Consider the following 12,434-nt stretch of genomic DNA (forward strand, 5'->3'; position numbering starts at 1 on the left):
TATATCTATCCTGTCCCTACCTTCCTTACTGCACACCATAACTAAAGTCTTATCCACATTTACCCTCAGGCCACCCCTTTCCAAAGTCTCTTGCCACTCTACCACCCTTCTCTGCAATTCTTCCTCATTTTCAGCTGTAATCACCAAATCATTTGCATATAGCAACTCCCACAACTCTTTATATCTGATCCCTTCCCTTAACACATCCAAGACCAACATAAATAAAAACGGGCTTAATGCTGACCCTTGGTATAATCCAACATTAACTTCAAAGGTTTCTGTTTCTCTAACAGCTGTTATTAGTTTTGTCCTTGTTATCTTGTATATCATCTCTACTATTCTAACCAACTTCGGAACTTTCCTCTTCCTGAAGCACCAAAACATCACTTCTCTTGATATCCTATAATAAGCCTTCTCTAAATTTAAAAAAAGCACAGAAAAGCTTCTGGTTTCACTCTAGTCTCTTTTACTGTAACTTCTTCTTCTCCTTTGTATACATCTTTTCCCACTTCTATGTGGGGTCAATGTTTCTAGTCAGCTTTCTCCATCTACCTCTGTCCCACACCTCATCATCGGTTAATTCCTTAGATCGAAGGTCATCCTTGATACAGTCCACCCACCTTTGCTTTGGTCTCCCTCTCCTTCTTGTTCTCTGTACCTCCATTTCCATCACTTTCCTCCCAATATACTGTTCCTCTCTTCTCATGACATGACCATACCACCTCAGTCTATTTTAATATAAAGATGGCATCCACAGTCCCTCTACCCTCCATGAATCTATACTGCTGTTTCCCAATCTTTACAATCTCTGTCAATCTCTCATCTAGTACCCTCTAGTATAATTTCCCTGTAGTTACTGCATTCCATGATGTCAACTTTCTGCTTAAATATAAATACCATTAGACTCTCCTCCCAGTCTTTAGGCATTATTTCCTCTTCCCATATTGCTCTCAATAAATCCAGCATCGTTTCTTCCCCATCTGTAGCTAGTACTGTATCTTGACCATTTCAATTTGAAACTCTGATGGGCCTCGTGCTTTACAATTCTTCAAATCCCAACATACACTGCTCTATTTACCTCTATTTTGCATTCACTTCTGTTTTAACTGGACATTAAGGCCTTTCCTTTGCAATATATTTTCTTTATATATATATATATATATATATCTATATATATATATATACACTGTATGTATATATATATATATAATATATATATATATATATATACTGTATGTATATATATATATATATACATACATATATATATATACATACATATATATATATATATATATACACTGTATGTATATATATATATATATATATATTTATATATATATATATATATATATTTATATATATATATATATTTATATATATATATATATATATATTTATATATATATATATATATTTATATATATATATATATATATATGTATATATATATATATATATATACAGTATACATACATATATATATATATATATACGTTATATATATATATATATATACGTTATATATATATATATATATATACAGTATGTGTGTATATATAGATGTGTGTATGTGACTCATGTAACATATATATGAACTATTCAAAGTTATACCTCTTTGACATTATATGCTACTTTAAAAACTTCCATCTAGAACCTTACCTGGTGTCTGAACCCCTCCAAGGAACTTGTGCATTGAAAAGAACACGGCATCTTTGTGGGCTAAAGCCAGAGAATCATCGGCAACAACTGGATTCACCTTCAACTCAACATAAGGAGCTGGAAAACATCAAGTCCGCAGAGAATTAAGTACTGTATTAATTTACATTATAATAAGGTTTATGAAACTAGAAATGTAACCTAATAGGAACAATCAAATATGGAAATTCAAAGAAGTTTTGTTTTTGTCAGTAAATTTTTCTAAAGAATTTCCTAATAAAACACTTCTTTTACTACCTTCTACTTTGAGTTCTCTGTTTGCTTCATCCCTCTTCAAAATACTGAACTTTACCATCTCTTTCCTTCCACTTCATTTCTCAGTCTCCAATCTTTTTTCTATCATCTTTCATACATATGTCATCATGATGAATATAAAAACGTTTAAACTAAAACAAATTATTTCAATTTTTTACTATGATTCATGTGCTTATTTATTCAAAGAAGTAGGCATACACATCCAGATACATATACCAAGGCACTTAGCCCAATTTTGGGGAGTAGCCAACATCTTTCCTCTCTACGTTCCTCCCAGCCTGACAAGGGACTCAACTGAGTTCGGCTGGTACTGCTAGAGTGCCACAGCCCAACCTCCCCCGTTGTCCACCACAGATGAAGCTTCATAAAGCTGAATCCCCTACTGCTGCTACCTCCCCGGTCATCCAAGGCAACCAAAGGAAGCAGCAGGGCCAACCGAAACTGCGTCACAATCGCTCGCCATTCATTCCTATTTCTAGCACGCTCTCTTGCCTCTCTCATATCTATCCTCCTATCACCAAGAGCTTTCTTCACTCCATCCATCCACCCAAACCTTAGCCTTCCTCTTGCATTCATCACCTTCTTTGGCAGACAGCCATTTTCCATTCTCTCAACATGGTCAAACCACTTCAACACATTCATATCCACTCTAGCTGCTAATTCATTTCTTACACCCGTTCTCACCCTCACTACTTCATTCCTAACCTTATCTACTCGAGATACACCAGCCATACTCCTTAGACACTTCATCTCAAACACATTCAATTTCTGTCTCTCCCTCACTTTCATTCTCCACAACTCCGATCCATACATCACAGTTGGCACAATCACTTTCTCATACAGAACTCTCTTTACATTCATGCCCAACCCTCTATGCTTTACCACTCCCTTCACTGCCCCCCAACACTTTGCACACTTCATTCACTCTCTGACATACATCTGCTTCCACTCCACCTTTTGCTGCAACAACAGACCGCAAGTACTTAAACTGATCCACCTCCTCAAGTAACTCTCCATTCAACATGAAATTCAACCTCGCACCACCTTCCCTTCTCATACATCTCTTAACCTTACTCTTACCCACATTAACTTTCAACTTCCTTCTCCCACATACCCTTCCAAATTCTGTCACTAATCGCCCAAGCTTCTCTTCCGGGTCTGCAACCAGTACAGTGTCATCTGCAAACAACATCTGATTTACCTCCCATTCATGATCATTCTTGTCTACCAGTTTCAATCCTCGTCCAAGCACTCGAGCATTCACCTCTCTCACCACTCCATCAACATACAAGTTAAACACCCATGGCGACATCACACAGCCCTGTCTCAGCTCCACTCTCACCGGAAACCAATTGTTCACTTCATTTCCTATCCTAACACCCGCTACTACCTTTGTAGAAACTTTTCACTGCTTGCAACAAGCTTCCACCAATTCCATATAACCTCATCACATTCCACATCGCTTCCCTATCAACTCTATCATACGCTTTCTCCAGATCCATAAACGCAACATACACCTCCTTACCTTTTGCTAAATATTTCTCGCATATCTGCCTAACTGTAAAAATCTGATTCTTACATCCCCTATCTGTTCTAAAACCACCCTGTACTTCTAAGATTGAATTCTCTGTTTTACCCTGAATCCTATTAATCATTACTCTACCATACACTTTTCCAACTACATTCAACAAACTAATACCCCTTGAATTAAAACACTTATGCACATCTCCCTTACCCTTATACGGTATAGTGGTTCAATACATGCACAAACCCAATCTACTGGTACCATTTACAACATAAAACACATATTAAACAATCTCACCAACCATTCAAGTACAGTCACAACCCCCTTCTTCAACACCTCAGCTCTCACACCATCCATACAAGGTGCTTTTCCTACTCTTGTTTCATCTACATGCTCTCCTCACTTCCTCTCTTGTAATCTCTCTCTCATTCTCATATCCCATCACTGGCACCTCAACACCTGCAACAGCATTCATATCTGCCTCCCTATTATCCTGTACATTCAGAAAACTTTCAAAATATTCTGCTCACCTTTTCCTTGCCTCCTCTCCTTTTAACAACCTTCCATTTCCATCTTTCACTGTCTTCAATCTCGAACCAGCCTTCCTTACTCTCTTCACTTCTTTCCAAAACTTATTCTCTTCACATGAACAACCCAATCCCCGACCCCACCTTAGGTCAGCTGCCCTCTTTGCCTCAGTTACCTTACGCTTTACTTCCACATTTTTCTCTCTATATCTTTCATACTTCTCTACACTATTACTCTGCAGCCATTCTTCAAATGCCCTCTTTTTCTCATCCACTTTTACCTTCACTCCTTCATTCCACCATTCAATGCCCTTCCTCATGCTGCCTCAAACAATCTTCTTGCCACACACATCACTTGCAATCCCAACAAACTTTTCTTTTACTAACTTCCACTCCTCCTCTAAATTACCAGTTTCTCTTACTTTCACTCTGCCATATGCCATTTTCAACCTTTCTTGATATTCACTTTTTACCTCCGGTTTTATTAATTCTTCAGCCCTCACTAGCTCCCTTTTACATCCCCCCACTCTTTAGCTACAACTAATTTTCCTTCCACCAAAAAATGATCAGACATACACATATCTACCAGTCTCTTACCACTCTCATTTTCACCTGGTATGCCATACTTCCCAATGGCACCTTCTACCTCTCCAGCGCCCACTCTAGCATTTAGGTCACCCATGACAACTACATAATTCTTTCTACCCAATCCTTCTACACACCTAGTTAATTCATTCCAGAACTCATTCCGCTCTTCACTTTTCTCACAACCTGGCCCATACGTAGTAATAAAAGCCCAACACTCCCTACCAAACCTAATCCTTACCCACAAAAATTTCACTATTTTGAATGCAAGTCCCTTGGTTTTACATGAAGAGAGGAGCCAGTGTAAACGTTAAGTGTGATTACACTCTCCTCTTACTCTAACCATCCACTTTGATCTCTTTAAATTTGATTAAACTCAAAGATATAAAATCCAACCACTTTAAGTATAAAAATAATTCACTCTAGTCCTAAAATGATACTTTGATTATAAAATAAATTTTTGAATATACTTACCCGGTGAATATATAGCTGCAACTCTGTTGCTCGACAGACAACGCTACGGAAAAACTCGCCAGCGATCGCTACACAGGTTGCGGGTGTGCCCAACAGCGCCATCTGTCGACCAGATACCCAGCTCTTATGTAAACAAAGACTCAATTTTCTCCTCGTCCCACTGCGTCTCTATTGGGGAGGAAGGGAGGGTCATTTAATTTATATTCACCGGGTAAGTATATTCAAAAATTTATTTTATAATCAAAATATCATTTTTAAATATTTAACTTAGCCGGTGAATATATAGCTGATTCACACCCAGGATGGTGGGTAGAGACCAGTAATATATGTTTACATTTTATGAGCTTAGAGTTTTTTATTTCATTTTAGAAGTTATCAAAATAACAAAAACAAAATAAATAGGTACCTGGTAAGGAAGTCGACTTGAACAATTACTCTGCCTTTTAAGTACGTCTTCCTTACGGAGCCTCGCGATCCTCTTAGGATGCTGATCGACCCCTAGGAGCTGAAGTATCAAGGGTTGCAACCCATACAACAGGACCTCATCAAACCCCTAATCTAGGCGCTCTCAAGAAATGACTTTGACCACCCGCCAAATCAACCAGGATGCGAAAGGCTTCTTAGCCTTCCGGACAACCCAAAAAACAACATTAAAAATTTTCAAGAGAAAGATTAAAAGGGTATGGAATTAGGGAATTGTAGTGGTTGAGCCCTCACCCACTACTGCACTCGCTGCTACGAATGGTCCCAGTGTGTAGCAGTCCTCGTAAAGAGACTGGACATCCTTTAGATAAAAAGACGCGAACACTGACTTGCTTCTCCAATAGGTTGCGTCCATTATACTTCGCAGAGATCTATTTTGGTTAAAGGCCACGGAAGTTGCGACAGCTCTAACTTCGTGTGTCCTCACCTTAAGCAAAGCTTGGTCTTCCTCACTCAGATGTGAATGAGCTTCTCGTATTAACAGTCTGATAAAGTAGGATAAAGCATTCTTTGACATAGGCAAAGATGGTTTCTTAACTGAACACCATAAAGCTTCAGATTGGCCTCGTAAAGGTTTAGTGCGCTTTAAATAGAACTTAAGAGCTCTCACAGGGCATAAGACTCTTTCTAGTTCATTGCCTACAATCTCCGATAAGCTGGGGATATCGAACGATTTAGGCCAAGGTCGAGAAGGCAGCTCATTTTTGGCTAGAAAACCAAGTTGTAGCGAACATGTGGCTTTTTCTGACGAAAATCCGATGTTCTTGCTGAAGGCATGAATCTCACTGACTCTTTTAGCTGAAGCTAAGCATACCAGGAAAAGTGTCTTTAAAGTGAGATCTTTCAGGGAGGCTGATTGTAGCGGCTCAAACCTGTCTGACATGAGGAATCTTAGTACCACGTCTAAATTCCAACCAGGTGTAACCAAACGACGCTCCTTAGTGGTCTCAAAAGACTTAAGGAGGTCTTGAAGATCTTTATTGTTGGAAAGATCTAAGCCTCTATGCCGGAAGACCGATGCCAACATGCTTCTGTAGCCCTTGATAGTGGGAGCTGAAAGGGATCGTCCTTTTCTCAGGTATAAGAGAAAGTCAGCTATCTGAGCTACAGAGGTACTGGTTGAGGATACAGAGACTGACTTGCACCAGTCTCGGAAGACTTCCCACTTCGATTGGTAGACTCTAAGGGTGGATGCTCTCCTTGCTCTAGCAATCGCACTGGCTGCCTCCTTCGAAAAGCCTCTAGCTCTTGAGAGTCTTTCGATAGTCTGAAGGCAGTCAGACGAAGAGCGAGGAGGCTTTGGTGTACCTTCTTGACGTGTGGCTGACGTAGAAGATCCACCCTTAGAGGAAGACTTCTGGGAACGTCTACTAGCCATCGAAGTACCTCGGTGAACCATTCTCTCGCGGGCCAGAGGGGAGCAACTAGCGTCAACCTTGTCCCTTCGTGAGAGGCGAACTTCTGCAGTACCTTGTTGACAATCTTGAACGGTGGGAATGCGTAGAGATCTAGATGTGACCAATCTAGGAGAAAGGCATCTATATGTATTGCTGCTGGGTCCGGGACTGGTGAGCAATAGATTGGAAGCCTCTTGGTCAGCGAGGTTGCAAAGAGATCTATGGTTGGTTGGCCCCAAGTGGCCCAAAGTCTCTTGCATACATCCTTGTGGAGGGTCCATTCTGTTGGAATTACTTGCCCTTTCCGACTGAGACAATCTGCCATGACATTCAAGTTGCCTTGGATGAACCTCGTTACTAGTGAGATGTCTTGACCTTTTGACCAGATGAGCAGGTCCCTTGCGATCTCGTACAACGTCAGTGAGTGGGTCCCTCCTTGCTTGGAGATGGACGCCAAGGCAGTGGTGTTGTCTGAGTTCACTTCCACCACTTTGCCTCGAAGGAGAGACCTGAAGCTTTTCAAGGCCAGATGTATTGCCAACAGCTCCTTGCAGTTGATATGCATGTTCCTCTGACTCGAGTTCCACAGTCCTGAGCATTCCCGACCGTCTAACGTCGCGCCCCAGCCCACGTCCGATGCGTCCGAGAAGAGAACGTGGTTGGGAGTCTGAACAGCTAGGGGAAGACCCTCTCTTAAGTTGATATTGTCCTTCCACCAAGTCAGACAAGACTTCATCTTTTCGGAACTCGGGATCGAGACCGCTTCTAGCGTCTTGTCCTTTTTCCAGTGAAAAGCTAGGTGGTATTGAAGCGGACGGAGGTGTAGTCTTCCTAATGACAAAAACTGTTCCAGGGATGATAGCGTCCCTACCAGACTCATCCAAAGCCTGACTGAGCAGCGTTCCTTCTTCAGCATGTTCTGGATGAATAACAGGGCTTGACTTATTCTGGGGGCCGACGGAAAAGCCCGAAAAGCTAGACTGTGAATCTCCATCCCTAAATACACAATAGTTTGGGATGGGACCAGTTGCGACTTTTCCAAATTGACCAGGAGTCCCAATTCCTTGGTCAGATCTAGAGTCCACTTTAGATCCTTCAGACAGCGACGACTGGAAGAGGCTCTGAGAAGCCAGTCGTCCAAATAAAGGGAGGCTCGGATGTCCGATAAATGGAGGAATTTGGCAACATTCCTCATCAGCCTCGTAAACACGAGAGGAGCTGTGCTTAGGCCAAAGCACAGGGCCCGAAACTGGTAGACCACCTTTTCGAAAACGAATCTCAGAAAAGGTTGGGAGTCTGGGTGGATGGGGACGTGGAAGTAGGCGTCCCTTAGGTCTAAAGAGACCATCCAGTCTTCCCTTCTGACCGCTGCTAAGACTGACTTTGTGGTCTCCATGGAGAACTTCGTCTTTGTGACAAAGACATTCAGAGCACTGACGTCTAGCACCGGTCTCCACCCTCCTGTCTTCTTTGAAACCAAGAAGAGGCGGTTGTAGAATCCTGGAGATTGAAGGTCCGAGACTTTGACCACCGCTCCCTTCTCTAGCAAAAGAGACACTTCCCGTTTCAAGGCTCGTCTCTTTTCTTCCTCTCTGTACCTGGGAGAGAGATCGATGGGAGACGTTGCTAGAGGGGGTTTTCGTACAAACGGGATCTTGTACCCCTCTCTGAGCAACTTCACAGATTGTGCATCTGCGCCTCTCTTCTCCCAGGCCTGCCAGAAGTTCTTGAGTCTGGCTCCCACTGCTGTCTGAAGTTGCGGGCAGTCAGACTCTGCCCTTAAAGGACTTGGATCCTTTCTTCTTCCCTCGCTTCCCTTCAGCACGAGCACCTCCTCTGCTGGAGGCTCTGCCACGAAAGGGCGGAATAAAGCGAGACGCTGGAGTGTCCATCCTTGGTCTAGCTGACAAGGTAGGCAAAGGGGGAGCTTTGCAAGCTGAGGACGCAACAAGATCGTGAGTGTCCTTCTGCACTAACGAAGCGGCTATTTCCTTTATGAGGACTTCTGGAAATAGGCACTTGGAAAGAGGAGCAAAGAGAAGCTCAGATCTCTGGCACGGTGTAACTCCAGCAGAAAGGAATGAGCAGAGAGATTCTCGCTTTTTCAGGACTCCGGACACAAAGGATGCAGCAAGCTCATTAGACCCATCACGGACGGCCTTGTCCATGCAGGACATAATGAGCAAAGAAGTCTCTTTATCTGTCGAAGAGATCTTCCTGCTTAGGGCTCCTAGGCACCAGTCTAAGAAGTTAAAAACTTCAAAAGCCCTAAAGATTCCTTTTAAAAGGTGGTCCAGGTCCGATGATGACCAACAAATCTTTGAGCGTCTCATGGCAAGGCGGCGGGGAGAGTCTATAAGACTTGAGAAGTCGCCCTGGGCAGAGGCAGGAACTCCCAAGCCGAGAACTTCTCCCGTGGCATACCAGACGCTCGATCTAGAAGAGAGTCTAGCAGGGGGAAAAGCAAATGCTGTCTTCCCTAAACTCTTCTTGGACTGTAACCAGTCTCCTATCACCCGCAAAGCTCTCTTGGACGAGCGTGCAAGGACGAGTCTAGTAAAGGCAGGTGCGGTAGAGGGCATGCCTAAAACAAACTCTGAAGGCGGAGAACGAGGAGCCACAGAAACAAACTGGTCAGGAAACAGCTCTTTGAAAATAGCCAAAACTTTTCTAAAGTCCAAAGAGGGTTGAGTAGACTTAGGCTCGTCCAATTCTGATTGTTGTTCATCTTGATGTGCAGCAACATCATCATCAGAAAGTTCCTCATCCGTCAACTGATGAGGAAACGGCAACGGAGTGGGTAACGGCTGGTTCACTGAGTCCGGTCGCACTGGTGCATGCGTGACTGAGCCGGACGCAACGTCATGGAACTGCTGCACAGTCTGTGAGCTGTCAACAACCATGGTAGCGCGAGGACGCACAGCGTCTACCCTAGACTGTCTAGACTGACTGGGTTGCGCAGTGGAAACCACACTGGGTTGCGGAGGTTGACGCACCGCGTCAAAACAAGGCAACTCTGATGGTTGTTGAACATCCAGAACGTCAAAGCCAACCTCCGTGCGTCGCTTAACGTCAACATGCGGCTGGCAGCCCACACTGGAACGCATGGGTGGAGGAACTCTCTCAACTGGTGTGCGTGAGAAGGTTACCTCAGCGTCCACCGGACGCACAACCGATCGCTTGGAGGGTTGTAGGCTAGGTACTGCACTAGCTGGTACGGCAGCAACCTTCTCCGCATGAAAGTCCTGCATCAGAGACGTAAACTTAGACTGCATGTCTTGCAGTAAAGACCACTTAGGGTCTACGGGAGCAGGTGCGGCGACAGACGGTGTTAGTGTCTGAAGCGGTACCGCTTTGCCTCTCTTAGGCGGTGAGCAGTCATCGGATGACGGCAACGAGTCCGAACTGACCCAGTGGCTACAACCGGGCCGTTGGACTTGTCCTGAAGGGACCGATTTACGTTTTAACGGTCGCGAGACCTTGGTCCAAAGTTTCTTGCGAGAAACACCTTCAGACGACGAGGTATAAATGGGCTCTCTCGTCTTAGGTAGGTAGGGGCGATCTTGGGGAGATACGCCCGATACCACGGAGGGAACGTCTGTTCGCTGATTAAAGCCTCTCGAACCCATGCGTCGTACGACATTGCTTCTCCCCTGGACTTGGGAGCTTGCAAGAGGTCCCGGACTAGGAGGACGACAGGCACGAACAGACGAACCCTCAAGCGCAACACTGTCCACAACACTATCACTTGGCACTTTAGCACTTCCCACTGCACTTTGGCACTTAAGCTCCTTAACATCCGCCATGAGCTGATTGCGGTCACTTGCAAGGGACTCAACTCTCTCACCCAGAGCCTGGATGGCACGCATCATGTCAGCCATCGATGGTTCCTGAGTGCTAGGAGGGGGGTTAGGAACAACCACTACAGGGGAAGGAATAGGTTGTGGGGCATGAGGAGAGGATACATCAATAGATCGAGAAGAACTTCTCCTAACTCTATCTCTCTCTAGCCTACGTGTGTACTTTTGAAATTCGATAAAATCGAATTCCGAAAGGCCAACGCACTCCTCACACCGATCTTCCAATTGACAGGTTTTACCCCGACAATTGGAACAAACAGTGTGAGGGTCGATAGAAGCCTTCGGAAGACGCCTAGAACAGTCCCTAGCATTGCATTTCCTAAATTTGGGAACTTGTGAAGGGTCAGCCATTTTGAATTGGTCAAGGGAAAATTCCAAAAACGATCTAAGTCATCAACAAAGAATCCGATATAAAAAAGAGTTCAAGGATTTATTTGAAGAAAAACCCTGCACAGCGAAAGCTCAAAACCAGAATATAGTACTTCACCAATTAGATGTGAAAAACTCCAGTTTAGCAACAGCGAGTAAAGTACGTCTTGTCGACACATCGACAGAGAGAAAATTGAGTCTTTGTTTACATAAGAGCTGGGTATCTGGTCGACAGATGGCGCTGTTGGGCACACCCGCAACCTGTGTAGCGATCGCTGGCGAGTTTTTCCGTAGAGTTGTCTGTCGAGCAACAGAGTTGCAGCTATATATTCACCGGCTAAGTTAAATATTTAAAATTATTCTTTATTTCAATAAAAAATACCTGGATTCAAGTACTAAATAAAATATTACGAAGGAAGGATGGACAGTGGTATTCAGATGTATCAAAATGCAAGAGTATACAGTATTAAGAAAACCTCATTATTAAGTCTCATCTCTTAAATTCTAATCCAGCCCTGGTAATAGGTACCATATCTCTCTGTATTTGTTTATAAAAGAAATCTGATAGTACATAGAGTGAGAACAACGCACACATTACACTGACAAGGTTATGTACAAAGAAAGTACGTCTTAATCCAAAGACCTTTACACACACAAACGTCAAACAAAACTCCTCTCACTTTACATTTATATCTGTATAAATAGTAAATTCAAAAAGTAATTTTTATTTTTCATAGTTACAGCATACAAACCTGAGTCCTTTAAAATATAGAAAATGTCTTTAGCAGAGATGGAATGGTTATTGAATTAATCTTCATCAACAGGAGGTGAGAGCAGGCAAATAACCTTGTCCTCCCTCCTGTCGGCAGATCTTCACTTTTGACCATCGGCTCAGCACAGAGGGGGGGGGGCAGTTGAGGTGGGAAGTAAAATCTAAAGGACTGAAGTTTGCATAGCTAAGAAAAATATAAATAACTTTTAGAACTTTTAATTTGTTCCTACCCGTAAATGAACCTCTTGTCCTTTAAAATACTGCAGAGAGACTTGCTGATTGGTGAGTCAGAAGTCCCCCTAGTACCAAAACTGGTTGATTCTTTTTCTTCCCTGGATGTGATAATCTGCCTGGACCTAAACGAGAGCAAAGGAGATTACTCTAGCAACCTAAATTGAGGAGACCTCCTTCCAACCGTCAGCATGGGTGACTAAGAGAGACTGTGCAATTTGCCTACTCTCTTCACCG

The 12,434-nt window shown here is 43.2% G+C and overlaps 1 protein-coding gene across 2 annotated transcripts in view; it reads right to left on the bottom strand.

The window, feature by feature from the left end:
• LOC137632644 (uncharacterized) overlaps nucleotides 1-12,434 on the bottom strand; it is an 83,015-nt gene that overhangs the window by 51,374 nt on the left and 19,207 nt on the right. For both annotated transcript variants that reach the window (XM_068364713.1, XM_068364714.1), the window contains exon 6: nucleotides 1,663-1,779. In XM_068364713.1, coding sequence (XP_068220814.1) covers nucleotides 1,663-1,779 — 117 coding nt within the window. The remainder of the gene's footprint in view (nucleotides 1-1,662; nucleotides 1,780-12,434) is intronic.

Source organism: Palaemon carinicauda, chromosome 41, assembly GCF_036898095.1.
Source record: "Palaemon carinicauda isolate YSFRI2023 chromosome 41, ASM3689809v2, whole genome shotgun sequence".
NCBI lineage: Eukaryota > Metazoa > Arthropoda > Malacostraca > Decapoda > Palaemonidae > Palaemon > Palaemon carinicauda.